Consider the following 21,433-nt stretch of genomic DNA (forward strand, 5'->3'; position numbering starts at 1 on the left):
TAATATTAACTATCCCTATATGAAGTGGGGGAAGTTGTTTGTTAAAGGTAAAAGAGAAATTTTATTTTATTTTTCATATATTATACTTAATAAGTTCTTAATTTTGAGGTTTGCTACTCTGTAACCTTCTATTTCATATACCGTTTAAAATTTCTCATTTTTATGGGTCTTTTAAATCATATTGTCTGATTTATTTTTGTTTCTTAGAAAGGAGGGCTTTTACCCACTTATTATTTATTGCCCAGTATGGCAAAACCACACCTACAGATGCTTAAAATTATCTAAAGATAAATCACAAACCTTACATTCTGTGCACATCATAATGAAATGAATATAAAAACAAAATTGGGTTATCCTTGTAAGTCCTATATTTGGCGTTGAGCGAGGCTCACATTAGAATAATGGAGACAGTCTGGAGCCTCACACTGCAAAGAAGAGCGAGGTTTGGAAGCAATCCCAAAGGAAAATGATAAACATGTTCAGTTATTGAAAAATACATCAGATGGGGAAAGCAACTGCTCTTGCTTAGCTTAGAAAAGAGCTTCTTCACACATGGTTCCCAAGCACATGATGAAGTGTGTTTATTAAGAGGAAGATAATTAGCTATTCTCTTTTCTGTCTCTCTAATTGGAAGAGATACACAAAAATATTTGTAGAAAATTGTATATAAAATTTTTTAAATTGGTTGAACAGTTGGGCCAAAAGCTGAGGTAGGTTAGATGTGTCAAGAAGAAGGGTAGGAAATAAAGCTGGCCTTACGAAAACTATCAAATAAGAAACTTGTCTCTATTCTTTGGCTTTTTGTGCTTCTATACCAACTCAGTAACCCTCATCTCCCATTCTGCAAGGCACCAAATACTCTTATTTTTTCCCCATCCCTATCAAATCTCAGTACAAAATCTGATAAAGTAATCCATATTAGGGTAAGTAACTTAGATTATTAACACTTAAACATATTACTCCCCACTTCAACACAATAAATATATTTGGAGCTCCCACTGAGTATTAGGCTTTTCGGCTTTTTTTTTTTTTTAAGATTTTATTTACTTATTTGAGAGAGAGAGAGAGAGCACACGAGCAAGGAGAGGAGCAAAGGGAGAGAGAGGGGGAAAGAATCTCAAGCAGACTCTTCACTGAGCGTGGAGACTGACACTGGGCTTGCTCTCACAACCCTGAAATCATGACCTGAACCAAAACCAATAGTCAGATGGTCAACCGACAGCCACCCAGGTGCCCGGATATTAGGCTTTGTATTAGGCTCCTTATATATTATTTTTGAGAGTCTAAGTTGGTATAACCTCTTTTTAAAGCAATTTGACAATTTTTAGTAAAGGTGAAGATATGTAAACTATAAACCAGCAGTTCCATTCCTATATGCATATCCAAAAGAAAAATCACAAGAATATACATAGCAGCACTGTTTGTATTATCAAAACAATGGGAAAAAACCCAAATATCCATTAATGGAAGAATGGATGAATAAATTGTGGTATATTTATATGATGAAGTAACATAGCAGTGAAAATGACTCATCTGTAGCTAAACAATATGGATGAATCTTACAAACATAATGTTGAGTCAAGAAGTCAGAGAAATAATCACATGATAAAAATTAATACAAAAATATTTTAACTAAAATATGTCTGAAAATACTTGCATATATAGTAAAAAGAGGAACTCCAAATTTAGGACTATTGTTACTTTAGGTGGAAGGAGATAAGATGGGATTAAGTAGTGGCCCACAGGAGATCTCAAAGATATTTGCAAAGTAATTTATATCTCTTAAATCTATGGCCAGTACACATGTCAATTTTATTGTTATTCTTAATATTTTACACATGCGTGCAATATTTTCTTGTTATTAAATATTTAATTTTTAAAAGTAAAAAAAAATTGAGTTTCCTTGCACCATTATAATTTCTACAGGTGATTATATTTATTGTTTCGAAGAATGAATTTTCTGCGGCCAAATTTATCATGGGAAATTTTAGACATTATTCTTTTTACCTTACTTTTAAAAGGTAGTTTATCCCCCTTTCACAGCTGAAAAAACAGATCCACACTGTGTAATTTATGGTCCCATGGTCTTCTGGATGAGAAGAGGTGGGTGAGAATTTGAAACAATGTCTCTCTGGTTCCCAAGTCTGGGCTCTTTCTGCTCCACTAAATGCTATAAAATGTTCCCCCACAAATTACCTCATTTAAAACGCTCAATAGCTCTCTACGGGAGGTACTGTTACCTTCGTTTTTAAGATGAGAAAACTTAGAAGAATTAAATGCCTTTCCGATAGTCCTGGCATACAAGAACTTAAATCCAAGTCTTCTCACTCCTAAATTCAGTGATTTAATAACGAAAACACGGTCATGTTCCCAATGATAAATCCTAGAATAACTGGGGTAGGTGGAGGATTTAAATGAACTTTCGATACATAATAGAACCATCAGAGTGGTGATAAGAATCTTTTCATTTTCTTTCCTCTAATATAAATAACTAAAGTAATATTTACCAAGAACTATTTTATATTCTGGTAGCTTCAGAAGTGCTGACTAATTTTTCTAGTTCCCAGATTCCTAATTCTCATGTTCTAGTTCCTAGAATGGGAAATGTGGGCAAGAGGTCAAATGATGGGTTCACGATCATGGAAAGTTCTCAGCAGTTATACCTTCTGACTGCCAAGTTCAAGCTCTCATAATCTAAATTGATTTTGCTTAGCAGTGAAACTCCTGATTATTACTTCATGTCCACCTCAACATCTATCTGACTTATTTCATCCCACAAGGACTCTAGTACTTTGTTCTGTCTTCCTTAAGAGACTCGATATCTGATGGCCAGACAGTCAAGAGTACAAAGTGCACACTTCACGATGGAATGCTATTTTGATTCCACTTGAACAGTTGGATTTTGCAAAAGCTTGCCACTACTGTGACTCTTACTTTCCAATAATTTATTTTTAACCCAAAATAATTTATGTAAAAAAATAAATAAGGGCTCCAGTTCAAAATGGTGATGTGGGATGATCCTAAACTCACTTCCTTGCATGCACACACCAAATTTACAGCTATATATGGGACAATTTCCTCTGGAGGGAAAAGAAAACACCTAAAAATCTAGAGGAGTGACCCCTTCACACTCGGCATATAAAAGGGAAACCACATCAAAGCAAGAAGGAAAGGCGGAGACACAGTCTTGCCATAAGCCCCAGTGCTCATGCGGCAATTCACATTTGGGAGCAAATTCAAAACCAGGAGTTTCCACCTGAGGAGTGAAAGGTTCATACCCGACATGAGGCACTCCAACCTTTAAGACTGGCACCTGAGAGACAAGCCTCCAAAACATCTGGCTTTGAAGACCAATGAGGCTTGTGCTCACGAGACCCATGGGGCTGTGGTGAACTCTGGAATGGCTCCTAAAGGGCTCACCCACACAGAGTCACGTGCTCCAGGGCCCAGTACTGAGGCAGCCTTTTAAAAGAGCCCAGACTTTGTGTGAAAGAGTCTCATTTCCTAATTTTGAGGCATTGGTCTGAGGGGAAGGGGCCTGCTGAGACACTCTTCAGGAATGGGGGCTGGTAGGTGCCATCTTCCTGCTCTCTCTCTCCCTGCCTTGCTGAAACAAACCAGTAGGCACTATCTTTTTTTTTTCCTTTTCCTGTTTTTCTTTTTAAAAGATTTTATTTACTTGAAAGAGAGAGAGTGGGGTGGGGGGTGGGAGGTGGGGAGGAGCAGAGGGAGAAGGATAAGCAGACTCTGTGTTGAACGTGGAGCCTGATGGGGTACATGATCCCATGACCCTGAGATCATGATCTGAGCCGAAGGCAGACACTCAACTGACTGAGGCACCCACGTGCCCCTAGAGCTGCAGCCCCAGGGGCAGGCTTCTAATTAAACATATACTTAAGGGCCAAGTATAAACTTTCTCTCTGGAACACTGGTCACTTCAAGTCAGAAAATGGAAAACTTTAAAATTTAGGAGATTTCAATCAGTGGTTCTCTTTTAATTTTATTTAATATGTATAAATGTGGAGGAATTTGTGGTCTTGTGTTTATAGTTCTAGGAAGCAGGAAGGGCATACTGTGGGCACTGGGGTGTGGAGACATATGGAGATGGCAGACGCAGAAAGTTCGTGAGAATTGTTTTACTTGATTAGGAAAGTCAGAATATAAACCTCTCTCAATTGATCAACTGATCGATTCATTGATATGTATGTTCACATACAAATATAAAATGTGTATTCTAAAGGAGTACCTACAGACATGTACTGACAGTGGAAGACGCAAAACAGATCTCTCATTTTAAACCCTGCAATTTAAATCTAAATAAAAATGCTGCTTGAGTTAGTCTGGAATCTAGCATTTACATTAGACTTTATTCTAAATGTCGCATATTATGAAGTCTGGGCTGTTATTCTAATGTTAATGACAGCAAAATTTTGAATGAGATACCTAACAAGTGCTTAGTACGTTTTACATACGTTCTCTTATTTAACCCTCAAAGCTTTCATAGAAGATAAGTATTGCTATTACCCTCAGCATTTATTCAACAGAGGAAACGGAAGCTTGGAGAGGTTAAATGCCCAAGGTTACAGAGCTGGCCAAGTGGTGGAACCTAGATTCAAATTTATGTCCTCTGGCCTTTCAGTTGCTTTTCTTCTCAGTTGTGCCATGCCGCCCCAATAGCACCGAACTTCTATCTGATTCTATTCTGGTAAGCCTAATGTTTTCGTGTTTCCAGGTGGAATAAGTTGTACTATGTATTTTCTAGGGAAAGAATAGTGGTGTTAGGGAAGAGAAGTACCTCTGCCTTCTGAGAAACTGCTCAGAAATTTTCCAGACCATGTCATCAGAATAGTTTTACCCCAGACGCAAGACATTTAGGTGAGCCAGGATGTTCTGTGAGAGGAAAAGGTCAGGAAAATATTTCATCTCTTAGATACAGTCATTGTCTTTTATGTGTCCTTTGGCCTGAGAGAGCACAGAACAATAAGGTCAGCCAAACAGATGTGAGGGCAAAGCTCACCATGTGCTAGCTTTCTTCAGACACTATTATGAACATCAAAGACAGTTTTGAAGTTCAAAAGGAAAAGTCATAAAGACAGCCTGAGGGTCTGTGAACCTGTGAAGGGCACTATTTCCTTGGCAAGAATGCTAGGTTTTGTAAGGAGGAATAAAGAGTATAGAGAGACAGGTTATTGAGAAAACTGAGCATTTTAGCTTCGCTGATCATCCCACGAAACGGTAAACTCCATGAAGACAGCCAGTTCTTTACTATACCTGATGCTTAGTTCAGAGCACATAGTATATAGATAGCAATTCATCCATATATTCAATTATATATATATATTAATATGGATTGGTTGAATGATTGATAGAACACCTATTATGTGCTTCTGTTCTAAGTACTAGAGATATGGAAGTGGATGAACCAAATTCCATGCTCATGAAATTAACAGATCAGTGTAAATATACACTATGTTAGGTGGTATAAGTGCTAATAAGAAAATTAAAACAGAGTAAGAAGAAAGAGAATAAAGTTAACAGACTGGGGAGCTAGATAGAGATAAAAGTGTGGTCAATAAAGATGTCTCACTAAGGGCCATTTAAACAAAGAGGTCTGAAGGAATTGAAGGAGTGACCATGCAGATATGGAACAATAATCTAACAATCAATGATTTTAACTTCATAATCCCAATGTCTCCAACTCCTATTTGCTTGAGTGTTGGATGTCCAGAGTCTCCCTTCTGGGAGTATCTAGGAATCACCAGGTTCATTGTCACATGTTCTTGAATTAGACTCAGGAACCGGTTTACAAGCCTGCTCCATACATGTAACCACAGAGTATTGGTTTTGATATCAACTAGTGAGTACATTTCCTTTTCTATTTGTTGATCATTTTCCTAACAGGTACACAGTAATAAGACACTATTTCCCATTTCTTACATCTAAGGGAGTTTTTATGACATTACATACAATTGAAAAGTAATTTGAAGTTTCTACTTCAATTTGAACTGTTTAAATCTGTCCTAATGGAGTACTAGAGAAGTTTTAAGTCATCTATTTACTCATGTGCATAATTCAGGTATTGGACAATGCTTATTGGCTGCCATTGACCAGGCATTTAATTATGTGCTGATTTTTGACACGACTTCACTCTAAGGGTCAGAAGTACAATGCCCTAGGACATGAGAGTATTAGCAATAGTAATAGTTGGAGTCATCACAGGAGCGGCCAACCTGGAGAATCGAGCGGTCAAGTTCTACGTAACTTTTCCGAAAACAATGCATTCTTTGGTATGATCAATCTTTGATTCAAATCTAGCAAAGATTTACTTAGCACTTTTTCTATGCAAGACGTTATGCCAACTGTCTGAAGGGTTTGTAATTTTAAAGAATGAAACATTTGATCTCACTGTACACTCTGGCTGCTGCCACTGTCCTTTCACAGAGCTTATTCATGCCATGGATTTTATAAAGGCAATGCAAATGTGTGGTTTGAATTATGTGAACAGTTGCATTAAAACATTGGAATGTTGTTGAGTGACAATTAGCCCTTCATAGACTAATTTCCAATTCTCTTCTTTACTCTAACGTTGAATGTTTCCACGTTATACTTGACCAAAATTCCATATTCGGTAGCTTTTCCCTTCAAGTGGCATGCTTTTTAGATCCATTTAGCTATAAGAGAATGTATAAACGTTGGTGTATAAATTGATTGGCACACAAGATATCTTTTTTCATTTACTTAAATATTCAAGAAATACTATTTAGGAAGAATTTTCCAGAATTTAGTTGATAGGCACATGATATCAACAGCTCACCTTAATGTTTCTCATTTTCAAATGATAAGCAGAGGAAGAAAACATTTAAAGGTAAGGACTCCCATTCCAATAGTGAGAAGACATGGTTCCCAGGCATGCCTCATTTATGGAAAGTTGCGTGGGAGATTGGGAGACATTGATGTTTCACAGCATGATGATAAAGAATTGGTTTCTATTAACAAGAAAGGTTAATGTACAACAGTGATATATTTCATTGTTACTCTGTGGCTTAGCCTTACTCATGGGTCATTCCAGACAGTCAAAACCCTGTGTCTGCCCTGTGAGAGGCAGGTTTCTATGGTAGGCTCCTATGATAAGGATTCATTTATAGAACACGTTCTAGCTGATCATAAATCCAGAAACACCGGACCCAGAAATTATTTTGGAACAGTCATAATTTTGATATCTTTTGAAACTGTAGCTAAAATATTTATCATGCCATTTTTTGAATTCTTTTAACAACCAAAAAAAAGGTGCACATTGGCTACAGAGTAAAAATCCTCTAGCATACCAATATGTGACTCTCACCTTTATTTTAAAGGATTTTATTTATTTATTTGAGATAGAGCAAGAGAGAGAGAGAACACAAGCAGCAGAGAGGTAGAAGTGGGTTCTCCACTCAGCAAGGAGCCCAATGCAGGGCTCTATCTCAGGACCCTGGAATCACGACCTGAGCCAAAGGCAGATGCTTAACCAACTGAGCCACCCAGGGACTCATGACTCTCAACTTTAAGCATTACATAAAAATGATATATACAAGCTTTTGAATGTGCAGATGACGCTACTAAGATGATATCAGTAGGAAATGGGTTTTGACTTATTATTACTTGTTCACATGGAGATGCATCATGGTCTTTTACTCATCCATTCTGAGGAACCAATGTAAGATATTGGTTAATTGGGTTAATTAGGAAAACCATAAACTATACATGTTCCTATGAGTCAAGTCTCCTCTTACAGGCTCCAGCAGAACACTGTTTGGTGGTAGGCTGTGAAATTCACATTTAAGGAGGCAAATTTATTAGCAGAAGTCTGTATGGACGGTCTAGTGTGAGGATATCTTGAAAAAGAAAACAAAATTGAATTCTAACGGATTGAGATTTAAATCTCAGCTGTACTATTTACTAGCTGTATGTTTTTGTATAACCTATTCTAGGCTCTGCTTTATCACTGAACCCCCACACAGCTGAAAATCCATATATGACTTCTCACTTTGGGATACTTTACTGATAGCTTGTTCTTGACTAGAAACCTTACCGATTACAGAGACAGCCGATTAACACGTACTTTGTACGTTAGACGTATCATATGCTATATCCTTACAATAAGCTAAGGCTGGAGAAAAGAAAACATTTTTAAGAAAGTCATAAGGAAAAAAATACCATTACAGTACTGCACTAGTTATCAAAAAAAAAACCCCAAAAACAAAAGAACCAAAACCATATCTAAGTTAACCTGTGCAGTTCAAACTCGTGTTGTTCCAGAGTCATCTGTACTGTAAAAGCGCAAAGGGCCGAGATGAAAGTGTAGTGGGTCCACAGACTCCTGGAGGATTTCCGAAGGGGAGGAGCCGGTAGGTGAGGACTGGCAGGTGAACAGAAACTCATCAAGCAGAGAACAGCGGAAGGCAAGGGAGCTCAGGAAGATGAGAGAATGGAGGGCACAGGAGGGGCGCTGAGGCCAGGCCAGCGGAAAGGTGAGGTGGCACTGGACAGTCTCCCAGGGAGCCAGGGCTTGTCCAATTGAACATTCGATCACAAACATGACACCATTTGACCTGTTTTCAGGAAGAGTCAGCCACCAGGTGAAAGTGGGGGAGGATCAACATCACAGTGGTGGTGGTGAGGCTCCACTGGACAGTGAAAGCCAGGTTGCCCTCACCGGATAAAACCCATCCCTCACGACCCTCCCCAGGCACTTGACTGAAAGCAGGCCAGCAGAGGAACAGTCACCCTTACCTCATAGGAGTAGCCCTCCACCAGTGGGATATCTTGCTCATCGTGTACTCGGTCTGGAAATTAACCATGTTTCAAAACATTAGGTTCAGGGTCACAGTAAAGTATTAGTAACAGACAGAAACTGCCCCTTGTTTGTTCAGCTTTCTGTCTGAAATGTTCCAAATAAAGAGTTTTAAGGGATGACATTACTATAACTAGTCACTGAGTTAGAAGGGGTCTCAGAGCTGACGGGGGAGCCCACCCTTCCCTAGGTAAAAAGCCACATTCCTCTTGCACGAAAGGCAGGAAACAGTCCCCCAAACGGATTAGTCTCATTCTTGCTTGGAAAGCCTCTTTCTAAGATCTAAGTTGGTTTTACCTTCATCTGACTGCCTCTGCTCCTCTCTCCCACCAGAAACTTCCGGCGCTGGGGATGGGAACTGTTCCCATCCAGGGTAAGGTCCGTGGCTGGTGCAGCTACGCGGCCGGCCGGCGGCTCCTGGAAACAGCCAAGCCTCAATGCCCACAGGTGCCAGGAAGCCCCAGTCTCCAACACGCCGAGGGCGGGGCCAGGTAAGGTAGAGAAGCAGAGGGAGGCCCTGCTCTGGGAGACCCACTGAGGCTCGTCCGTGTCTGGCAGCGTGAACCCTGCGCGAAGTTCCACTACGGACTGCCAGGCACAGAGACGCACGCAGACTGTCCTGCCAAAGAGCGAGCGGGCCGCCTGCGAAGGGCGCTGCGCTGCCCGCAGCCGCCAGCCCCCTCCTAGCCCGCGGGGACCCGCCGCCAGCCAGCCCGCCCGCCCGCCCGGCCCCGCATCCCCCTGACCCGGAGGCTGCGGCCCTGGCCCAGCGCCCCGGCCCGCGGCCCCGCACCGCTCACCTCCCTGCCACCCAGACGAGCCGCACGATGCCCAATTTGAAGTCGGTCAAGGCCGGGCCTGCGCTCGGCCGGCGGCGCCGCTCCCTCGGGAGGCGCCGGGGTCGGGGCTAGGCAGGACGAGGCTGGGCCGGGCTCGGGCCGCCGCAGCCGCCGCCGCCTCGCGCCCACCGGACCAGCCACACGCCTACCAGACCTGCCATGCGCCGCAGCCATGTGCCCGCCATACCTGCCACGCACCACCGCCGCGCGCCCGCCAGACCTGCCACGCGCTGCAGCCGCCGCCTCGCCGGACTTGCCACGCTCCGCTGCCGCCTCTTCTGCCGCCGCCGCCGGGGGCACCACCTTGAGCCGAGCCGGAGGCGGGTTGCGGACACACCCCCGCCCGCCACCGACCCGCCAATCCCAGGGCGCGCGACGCCACGCCGTGGCCAATGGGAGGAGGGAGACTGCGCCGGGCGCATTGAGGATCGGAGGGAGGGCGGGGGGGAGGGGCGGGGCTGGGGGCGGGGGGAGGGGCGGGGCTGGGGGCGGGGCGCAGCCGGGGGCGGTGGTGGCGCGGCCGCCCCGCCCTACATCAGTTTCCGGGAAGCTTTGTGCTGGAGGCCGCAGTCCGCTCCTTGCTCCCTGCTGCCTGATCTAGGCTCGGACCGGCGCTGGACCCCATGCGCAACCCCAGACCCCGCACCTGGCTCCTGGCCCCGCGACCAGCCTGGCGGCCCCCGGTCTCGCATCCCCAGGCCGGACCCTGCGACCCGCACTGTGCGACTTTCGACCCCGCGCGCCACCCCCTCGTGGAGGGGTGCGCGGGAGGGCCCTGCTAGTTGGGGTTTCTGCGGGACTTGCCCCCATCCGCAGGACAACCGGCAGGAGACGCGGGTTGGGAGGCGCTGCGGAGTAGGGGCTGCGGAGCCGAGCGCCTATAGGACCTGGGCACCTGCCCGCCCTCCTTCCTCCCTGGCCACCCACCACCTCCTCCTCACAGGGTCCAGCTGAGGACCACAGTGGCCTGGGGTTTCCCCACACAGCCCATCCTCAGGCTACCACAACCTTCCCCAGTTCTCAAGCTGCTTAGTTGAGGTATGGTGATGTGCTGGCGGCTGAACAAATTGGTCCAGCTCATTCCGAAACAGGCACCCCAGGGCATGAGGACTTTGGGGACTACCACCCTTGTTTCCTGACAACCACTCTAGCGGGACTTTCACCACCACCCCCCCAACACCCACTGAAACTACATCAGTGCACAAAACAAAACCCCTGTTCGTATTTCAGTTAGGGAAGCAGAAAAGCCCAAGATATTTAAATGAGTTCTATGCGAAAGTGATAAATGCTGTGGGGGAAACAAGTAGGTCAGCATTAGGGGTTGGGGGTCCTAGGGAAGGTGGTGGGCAGGTTAGGCCCTATGACAAGTCAGTTTGAGCAGTGTAAGGAGCAGAGAGAGAGCCATGTGGGCATTTGGGGGAAGAGCCAGTGCAAAGACCTTGAGCTGGGATGTTTGAAAAAGTGGGGTGTCCGTTGTGATCAGACAGGAGTGCAGGACAGAAACGGGTCAAGAAAGATCAGAGACGTGAGGGGCTAGAGAGGAGTTAGTAGGCTCTTATAAGGACTTTGACTTTTACACTTAGAAAAGTGAGGCCTTTGCGGGATTTGAATAGAGGAGTAGCTTTCCCATGAATCAAGCTGGCTGGTGGAAAGGGTAGTTTGGGGGGGGGGGGGGAAGATTGGAAGCAGGAAAGCTATTTAGCAAGTGAATTCAAGTAGCTAGCCAAGAGATCATGGGCGTTTGGCCAGTGTTCTGTAGCAGTCAGTTTAGCCGTGTTTATGTTTCAGGAACAACCCCAAATTCTCAGCGGCTTAAAATAAAAATGAATTTCTTGTTCATGCTACATGTTAAGGTTGCAAAGGAATTGAATATGAGTATAGAGTTCAGGGGAGCTGTCCAGCCTGGGGTATAAACATGGCATTCAATACCAATTCAATACTTGGCACATTTGCTGTACTTCAAGCCATGCGACTGTATGAGATCACATTAGAAGAAAATGCAGAGGAGTGCCTGGGTGGCTCAGTCGGTTAAGCGTCTGCCTTCGGCTCAGGTCATGATCCCAGATCCCTGCTCAGGGGGGAGCCTGCTTCTCCCTCTACCTTGCTCCTGTTCTCTCTCTCTCTCAAATAAATATATAAATAAAATCTTAAAAAGAAAGAAAGAAAAATAATGCGATGGCAAAGGAGAGGTCAAAGACTGAGCCTTGGTACTCCCTTATAAAGGGAGGAGCCAGTCAAGAGAGGGAGATGTCAAGTAAGAGGAAAATCAACAGAGGGCGGTAGCTTGGGAGCCAAGTAAAGATTCTGAAAGAGAGGGATCAACCGCATCCGGTGCTGCTGATAGGTCCTGTAAGGTGAAAGAAAAAGGACATATGGGACAAAGAAGAATGACATTCTTAATGGTGACCCATTTTTACCATATTTCCAGAAAGTTTGAGAAAAATTTGCACAATAATGCACGAGAATGTCCATTTTGCAAAAACCTCACCAACACTGAGCATTGTAATTTTTTTTACTATTTGCTAATTCAATACGTAAAGTCTTGCACTTCTGGAAGATGTGTAAAAACTTGTCTTTTATGATAGGGATGATTCATTCCTGTGTCTCAAAAATTAATGGGCAGTATTTTAGTCCCTTAGCAAAGTTAGTATTTTAAAAAGTTAAAGTCAATTGATATATTTTTAAGTTCTCTGCTTCCCTCTAGAATGAAATGATTTCTTTTAAATTATGGACTTCCTCTGTGTATACCATTGTGTATCTCAAGACACTGAAACGGTGCCTGGTATAAAGCAGGTGCTAATAAATACACATTGAATGAATGAAAACAATGAATTTGAGGTAATGTATTAGAAAACATGTACCATGTTTAAAAAACCTGTCTTGTTAATTACAATAATAAGTATCAATAAGAATAATTGTTCAGCAAACTTTTAAAGCAGGCCTCAAACAGAGAAGCCTAGGATACCTATTTAGAGTCAGAACTGGATAGCATGAGGCAATGTTTGAAACAGCAGTCCAAGACTTGACCGGGACCTAACATACAAACCAGCTTTCAACTAGGCATAAGGAAAAACATACAGTATTCCGATAGCGATTTTAGATTTTCCTATCAGTGACTCCCTTCCTCTCCTTCTCCCTCTTGTCTCTGTCCCTGTCCTTGTCCCTGTCCCTGCCTCTCTCTTTCCCCCAACCACAAGATGGCGATAGCCACTGTGGAACTCCTGGCTCAGTTGCTGAAAACATCTTTCTGTAACTGAGAAAACCAGCTTTCCCTTAACTGACTTTTTAGGTACCCTGGTACTGTTATTTGGGAATAGCAACCCTACTTTGGGAACAATTCCAGAATATCTAGTCCAAATAACTCTCAGGAGCATACTGAAAAACTCTGGCAAATATAATCAGTTTCTAATAATTTAAGAAAGAAGGACTATGTAACAAAACCCAAACAAGTTAGGGCTCTATGAACTTCAGAAACAAATGGGGATCCATATAGTAGTGGTATGGCCTTTTTTTGTTAAGTCTAGTAAAGCAAGGATACTTGACTAAACCAGGGAATATTTAGCCTAGAAAGAAGACTTAGAAGCAGACTGACAGCAATCTTCAAATATCTGAATGAATGACTAGTAGGAAGAAAAAAGTTTTAACTCTATTTTTGGGCAATTCCAGTGGTAGAAATCAAAAGCAGTGGCTGTATGTTATAGCGAGGCCATCTAGCAACAGAGTGGGCTGCCTCCATTAATGCAACAAATGTGTCAGATACTGCTAAGCGCCAGTGAACACCTGATCATTGCCCTGTATTCTAGTAGGAGGGTATGACTTCACCTTAACCAATTTTGTGTTAGTAATGAAGGGAAAGAGAAGTTTTACTACAAATGCAGAAGAAATTTAAATGTCTAAAAGATTGCTTATACTTTTCTCCATTTACTGAAAGATTTTTACAGTTTTCAGTGTAAAATAATGGCATTAAAAACGGTGTGCAAGTTTCTCAATATTTATTTTCAACTGAGATAATACAGTAGATCATAAGCCAAAATTCATTTCAAGTTTGTCCTTAAACGTCCCTTAGTGGATTTGAAGGCAGTGTTACTATCAGAGGAAATTCAAAGAGTTGAAAGGTTTCAATAATCTGTGTGTTTCGACTACACTATAAGCTGGACCGTATTCTAGAGCACAGCTATCCACTGCACTGTTCAATATGGTAGCCTTAGTTACACGTGGCTACTAGACATTTGAAATCAGGCTAGGAAGGACCTGAATTCTTCATTTTGTTTCATTTTAACTGCTTTGCATTTCAGTAGCCATCATGTGGCTAGTGACCATTGTAGAAAATAGCAGAGTTCTAAAGACAGGAGAACAATATTTTTTTATTATGTTAGTCAACATACACTACTTCATTAGTTCCCGATGTAGTGCTCCATGATTCATCGTTTGTGTACAACACCCAGTGCCCATTGCAATACGTGCCCTCCTTAAGACCCATCACCAGGCTAACCCATCCCCCCATCCCCCTCCCCTCTAAAACCCTCAGTTTGTTTCCCAGAGTCCATAGTCTCTCATGGTTCATCTCCCCCTCTGATCCCCCCCCCCTTCATTTTTCTCTTCCTTCTCCTAATGTCCTCCATGCTATTCCTTATGTTCCACATATAAGTTAAACCATATATTTGTCTTTCTCTGCCTTATTTCACTTAGCATAATCCCCCTCCAGTTCCATCAATGTCAATGCAAATGGTGGGTATTCATCCTTTCTGATGGCTGAGTAATATTCCATTGTATATATGAACCACATCTTCTTTATCCATTTGTCTTTTGAAGGGCATCTCAGCTCCTTCCAGAGTTTGGCTGTTGTGGACATTGCTGCTATGAACATTGGGGTGCATATGGCCCTTCTCTTCACTATGTCTGTATCTTTGGGGTAAATACCCAGTAGTGCAATTGCTGGGTCATAGGGTAGCTCTATTTTTAACTTTTTGAGGAACCTCCATACTGTTTTCCAAAGTGGCTGTACCAACTTACTTCCCATCAACAGTGTAAGAGGGTTCCCCTTTCTCCACATGCTCCCCAACAATAACATTTGTAAAGCAGAACCTTTCTAGAGAAAAGAAGAGATTAAAGAGAAAAGAAGAGATTGGTGCGATTACAGCCACAAGATGAGAACTAACATACAGCTGTTTCTATGCAATTTCACTCCGTCACTGAATTCAGTAAGAGATCTCGGGAAAAGTACTCTAAATCCTATTGCAGACAAATGAGTAAGCTATATTCTGCATATAAGACAGCTTCCAAAAGACAATGATTAACTCCTTCTGCTTTCCTTACATTTTTGCACTTAATTTCTTTTCTTGCACACTAAATGACACCTTTTCTTACATTTTTAACTTCCTAAAATTATATCTTTAGAGATTGTTAACTTAGATCTAATGGAGTCGTAAAAAGTTACAAGTGGATTCCCATCTAACAGTAGGAAAAAAGAGAGATCAGAAAACTCTCTTAGAACTACATGAAACCATTGGCTGAGCTGACAACACGACCGTTCAGGTGATTCTAGGTAGAATAGCAAATCTGACAACCTCAAGACGTAGTCTCCAAAGCAGAGGACACAAGAGGTAAATTGGCATGTGAAAAGAAAATAGAACTTCTACTTATATTTAACCTTTTTATTAAAAAAAAATAAGAAATCAAGCTTTACTAACTTAAGATTGGATAGACATTAATGCTCTTACTCAGTCCACATGTCAAATGACCACAATACTGGTAAGTCACTTGAGGTATCCTGAGGGAAAACTAGGAGTTCCGAGGCACCAGTATCGATGGTGGTTAACTGGTCCCTTCATCTACTTTCAAATTTCAATGTACTACCATTTACATCTGACCATCTAAGTGGATTTACAGAGTATATTATTTTAAATTGTAAAATACTTACAATTCTTCAAAATGAGATGGTGTGTGACCTGGAAAACCTTTTCCCCACACAAAGATTTTCTGATTATCTCAAAGGGAACTACTGTTTCTAAACTCAAAGACTAGTTATGCATTACTCTTAAAAAAAAAAAAAAAAAGATGGGACGCGTGGGTGGCTCAGTCATTTAGGTGTCTGCTTTCGGCTTCGGTCGTGATCCCAGGATCCTGGGATCCAGTGCCTAGTCGGGCTCCTTGCTGGGCGGGGAGCCTGCTTCTCTGTCTGCCTGACGCTCCCCTGCTAGTGTTCTCTCGCTCTCTCTGTCTCTCTCTCTCTGACAAATAAATAAAATAGAGTCTTAAAAAAAAAAAAGAAACAAAGAAAGAAAGAAAAAGAAAATGCTCCAAATTTGCTGACCTGCTCTATGATGACAAGTGGTTGTCGATACGGCCTGTGAAGCAGGTATTTTCAAAAATACATATAAGCTGTTCCTTCAAAGTAAAAGCGACAGTTTAATCATCCGTGAGAAAGCCTTCTGAAGTGAGCATTTTGAAAATGCGTATTTGAAAATGTTTTCGGTATTATGTGGTGTTCATTGCCAAAAAACTATAAATACTCATTAACCATATAGTTTAAAGTTTGGAATAAAATTTCCTAATCTGTTTGGAAATACTCCTCACAAAAGTGTAAGTGGACTTTTTAAGCTAGTCACTGAAAATACTAAAATTCCCAGCTTTCCAAATACTTTATAAGGACCAACCGACATCAGTTTAGATGAAAGACTGCCAGCTCATTTTGCAAAAACCTGTGCAAAACTGGTACATGGAACTGAAAAATGAACACTGTCATTTAGCAAACACAGTCAACAAATTATTTCTTCAATTTGGAATGACATATCCTTGTGAGGCATATTTTCAACCACGACGGACATTAAAACAAAGTATAAAAATAAACTGAATGTAAAGACCTCTGAATCATTGCATTACTAAGTATTAAACTAAGATTTTAAAAAATGATGAAGCATAACTGTGAATCAATTATTCTTATTAAAGATATAATACTTTAATACATAAGCTACATTAAAATATTATTTTATCTTTATCTCAACCCAGGTTTTATAATTTATAATATATAGAATACATAAATACAAGAAAAAACTCATACTTTCTAGATTAGAAATACACATACACTATGGGTGGATACTCAGAACATTTTTACTAATAGAATACAATCAAAAACTTTCAAGGCCACTGTCCTACTCTAAATAGTGATTTTTAAAAAATCTTATAATGGAAACAAAGCAAAAGAAAACCTTTAAAACAAAAATGAATATCGATTTATTTTAATGTTTTTAATAAACTGTTCTGTGAGAGGATTTTGTGTACTCAGCGCAAACAATGATAGGAAAATCAGCCCAGAATTATTTAAATGAATACTGACAACATGATCACGTCCCTGTTGCAACGATCTGGATCACTTATAAAAACAGCCAGAATAATCCTGCAATCCAGTTCAGGATGTCGGTTCAGATCCTGTTTTACTATGCCCTTCGAAAAATACTTAGTGGCCTCCTAGTTCCCAGAAGGACCCAAGCTCACGGAGAAATTATTTTCCTCACAAATCATTCCATGCCTTCCTAAAATGCTCCTGCGGCTTTTGTGATTGGCCACATGCCACTTACCTGTTTCCAACATCAGACTCACTGTTCTGGCTTAAGATACCCTGACGGCTAAAAATTCAACACACCAGAAACATTTTAAAAGTGAAAAGTTTGCCTCAATATAACTAAAATGTGTGACTTCCACTAGTATTTGTATGAGAAGAATGGTAAACACTGGCAAGATAAAACCCACAATACACATGATGAGTATCTCTGTTTCTAATGATATGGATATTCATAAAGATAGGCCCCTACACCCTACAGATATCACATTAACTACTTCCCAAAGTAAGCCACTTTACACAGTGATCCTTGGGGTCCATAACAGAAAACAGGTGAACAAAGGTGAGCCAGTGTAGATGAAATATACCCCAAACAAGTGATTTTTCTTTGTTTTCCCAAGCAATAAAAAGGTCAAGAGAAGCCAGTTCTTCATCTCCAACTCACATTAGTACAGGAAAGGACTGAAAGACCACTGCCAGTCCCTAGACTGAAGATGTGGTATGGAATTGTTTTAGATGCTTAGAGTGACCAGCGCCAACTACAGGACCTTAGAGAAGCCCAACAAAACAGTGTGAAGAGCTCCACAGCGGCCCTGTGTGAGTCAGACTACCCACCAATGGCCTCCAGGGCCCAGCCCAGGACACCACGGTGTCCCACTTCCAATTCTAGCACCTGGCAAGGGAAGAAGGTGGAGACAGATGGAGCCTAAGTCAAAATATGCATTTTGTACATTCACTGTTTATGAATGTTATTTTTGATCATTGAGCCTCTTTTGATACCATTTTCAAATGAGATTCATTGAACTGTCAGTAGTCTTGTAGGATATGTTTTCCCAGTTTTTCCTACAGGAATCTGAAAAATATAATGCTCCCATATACAATTCAAAATGTTACATATTTCAATGTAATCCTTCTTAACCAGAACAGAGGATAAATTTTTATCTTGAAATAACTTAGTATATTTGAAAGCTTTAAAAAGACACACCACCCAGAAAATTAATAATCCTGGTAAAATGAAAATAAATCAATCTTCCAGAAGGAGAAAGAGATTCTTGCAATATAACCATCTAGTCAAATAGATGTGCTATAAGGGGGGGGGGAACTACAGCAAGATTATAAGAGGCAAGCAGCAACTGTAACAAACTGAAAAGTAAATGCCTCCTTGTTTGTAGACAGACTGCTTTTCCAAACCACCCAGGAGCACCACTGACACAAGGCTGTACAGAAAGGAGCACATACACACCAATATCAACACTACAACATCCATGCAAAAAACTTCCACCCTGGCTAAAAGACAAGCCTAAATAGTTATATGCTATTGGCATAGAGATAATAATCAGACTAAAGACGTTCACTAGAGCAGTGATTGAAATTCCTATCTTTAGAAATGCCAGATTCATCCAAAGGGAAGGAGAAACTCAGAAAAGTTCAAAATCAAAAGAACAAAGAGTGAAAGGAAGCAAAAAGGGGACCTTAACTTCTATGACTTGACAAGACCGAAACATTTCACTTACATAATTTGAGTCCCAATGTGGGGGTGGGGGAGTGAAGGAAGTGAGGGCTGTGTTGAGGGTTGCCTATGTGGATATGTACAGAAATGTGGGAGGGGTTATGGGGGTGTGTGGGAATGTACAGGAGGTACTAAGGAAGCGGGAGTCACAGGGATATGGTAGGGATGTATGATGGATTTAGAGGGATGTGGGGAGTTCTGAGAGTTTTAGGGGGTAGGAGGGTTGAAGAATATTGTGGTGGAGCACTACGTATTGAATCATTGTACCGTACACCTGAAACTAATATAACACTGTATATTAACTCTGCCGAAATTAAAATAAAATTAAAATAAAAAATAAAGAGCATCGTATCAGACAGAAAAAAAGATGCACTATATAAAACCATCTTTTGCAAGGACAAAAATTAAAATCGAAGATTTAAATTACTACATTTATGGCAATCTCCCCTGTATTTTAAATAAATTAAGTTGACTTTCCTCACAAATTCATGGACTCAAAGTTAGGACAGCCCAAGTATTTATTTAAGATCAGGAGTTTCATTGTACAGTTGTTTCACAGCATTTGGGGACCTGAGAGATGGATTACTGAAAATGAAATCAGGATGTCATCCCATTTCCTCTTTGAAACTACGAAAGACAAGTAACAGTCTTATTTCCAGAAGTATGATCTCGATGCCTGTTTTTTACCAACCAGAGTCCAATGAAATCGAGCACAGAGGAGCTAAAAATCGGAAAAACATACACAAATATACATATTCCTTATCCAGGTCCCTGAATGGTTTTCTCTTTGTTTTCCAAATTGCCCTGCCATACCTGATCACGTTTCTAGCAGATGGCAGCGTGTCTGAATGCACAGCACAGTGTTTCAACAAGCATCATACTGCATAAAAATGTGCATAATCCGGTTGACCCCTCCTGGGTTTCTCACTTTATTGCTATTTGAATTTCTAGCCCATTTTGAAGATTAGGCTCGGCTGTTGATTAACGCCAAACTCCGGACATATTTTTAGCTTCAGCTTTCTCTTAGTCCCCAAATCAGCACAAAATTTTCTACCCCTTTCAGTTCATTTGGCAACAATTCAGAACTGTATACGACACTTTTCTTTCCCAGTAAGATGCATCTTGTTCACTTACCCACATAAATACAATATAATTCTAAAGTTATACATTTGTTCGTTTCTGATTTCAGAGGATTTTATCTTCACGTTCTTACCTCTGAATTGTTAAGGTGACATTTGTGAGTTCCTGAAAACCAGCCATCACTTGAACATTGGTCAATGTCCACTTTCTGAAGATTTATGCCAACTTTCATAACACCCCTTAAAAACAGAGAAAGATAAGAACAAATTAATCTGAGCCTTTACAGTTTCTAATTGTGTATTCCATCCCAGAAATTACGCAAATCAACATAAAGACTGCACTAAAAATGTCCACATTGCCCACTCATATTCAACTAAATTGTACCAAGTGAATACAGGGACGTGATACAACAGAATCAACAAGGATTAGCTTTACCTAAGTCCCAAAGGCATGGACCCTGTATTGTTCACTGTCTTCAGCTCCCTACACAATGCCTGGCACATAGAGATGCTCAAGAAATGTCTGTGGACTGACTGAACTCTAGATAGTGTTGCTCTGGACATGGCAGCAAAATTGACCCTAAAATAACACCTGCTCCCAGTACCCCTTTCATTAAAGTAAGTCAAAGCAAAGCCTCCACCTCCTTTCTTTCTATTCCTATTTCCCAATGCAGGACCAGGGATGGAGTGGGGTGGGGGGATAGCATCTCTTTCCTCTGATCTTCTATCACAATGACTTTAAACAGCACTTTAGGTCTCCCAGTGTTCCACACCAGAGATTTGCACCATCTACAGAAGTGCTGATTAGCATTTTTCTTCTCTTAAATGTGGAAACACAAACACTGCATTTCACTTAGCCATTTGAGAAAAATCACTAAGAATGAGAACTCACGGATTCAGAGCCAAAAGCAAAACTGCAAAGAAAGCTCCAATTTTATCTCAAATTTCTCCATCTTCTCCAACCAATCTTCCTACATTTTCCTAAGATCCGTTGCTTCTATTTTTCAGCACCATGAGCACTACTAGCAACAGAAACATCTTTTCTACAGTGGACTGTCACACCTGTACTCGATTAAAGTAAACTCTGTGTCCTGGCCCTAAAGCCCAAAGCTTTGTAATGTCATTTTCACAAACTTGAGTAAAGTATAAACACCTCATTAAAATCCACTAAAAGTAAAAACACGTTTTTTAGGTCTCCTGTTTGTAATTTAAACTACTTTCATTATGTATTATTAAATATGTACAAATATAAAATTGGGTTCAAATTCTTTATATTATACTTTTTGTAGCTACAAAAAAACACCCACAAAATTATAAAATAAGCACAAACAAAACTATAAAGTCAACAAAATTTAAATTTAAAATATTAATTTACAAACACCAATGATTCTGCTTTGCCAAACTCAATCACCTGTCAGAACAGGAATACGGTACAGACTTTAGCAAGCCTATTTTATTACATGCTATGCTCATTTCTCTCTTTTCTCCTTTTAACTACTGTGAAATCTTCTGACAGAGTAGCTTACTGTCGTTTGTGCTTCATTTAAGGTGAATAAGTCTTTTACATTTTAAAAGATGCCTCTGATTTTTTCTTACTAACCTGCTGAAAAACAC

General features: G+C 41.0%; 2 protein-coding genes across 2 annotated transcripts in view; both read right to left on the reverse strand.

Moving 5' to 3' along the window:
• LOC123778677 (uncharacterized) overlaps positions 1–21,433 on the reverse strand; it is a 177,951-nt gene that overhangs the window by 103,111 nt on the left and 53,407 nt on the right. The window lies entirely within an intron of this gene.
• On the reverse strand, positions 6,722–10,482 carry LOC148107381 (uncharacterized). Its single transcript, XM_087857661.1, has 5 exons — positions 10,319–10,482; positions 9,860–10,079; positions 9,131–9,250; positions 8,773–8,825; positions 6,722–8,591 (listed from the first exon to the last, which is right to left on the reverse strand). The coding sequence occupies exons 1-5, from the start codon at positions 10,480–10,482 to the stop codon at positions 8,279–8,281; spliced, it is 870 nt and encodes a 289-aa protein (XP_087713787.1). The 3' UTR covers positions 6,722–8,278.

This window comes from Ursus americanus, chromosome 31 (assembly GCF_024610735.1).
Source record: "Ursus americanus isolate L20-20 chromosome 31, mUrsAme1.1.p, whole genome shotgun sequence".
Lineage (NCBI taxonomy): Eukaryota > Metazoa > Chordata > Mammalia > Carnivora > Ursidae > Ursus > Ursus americanus.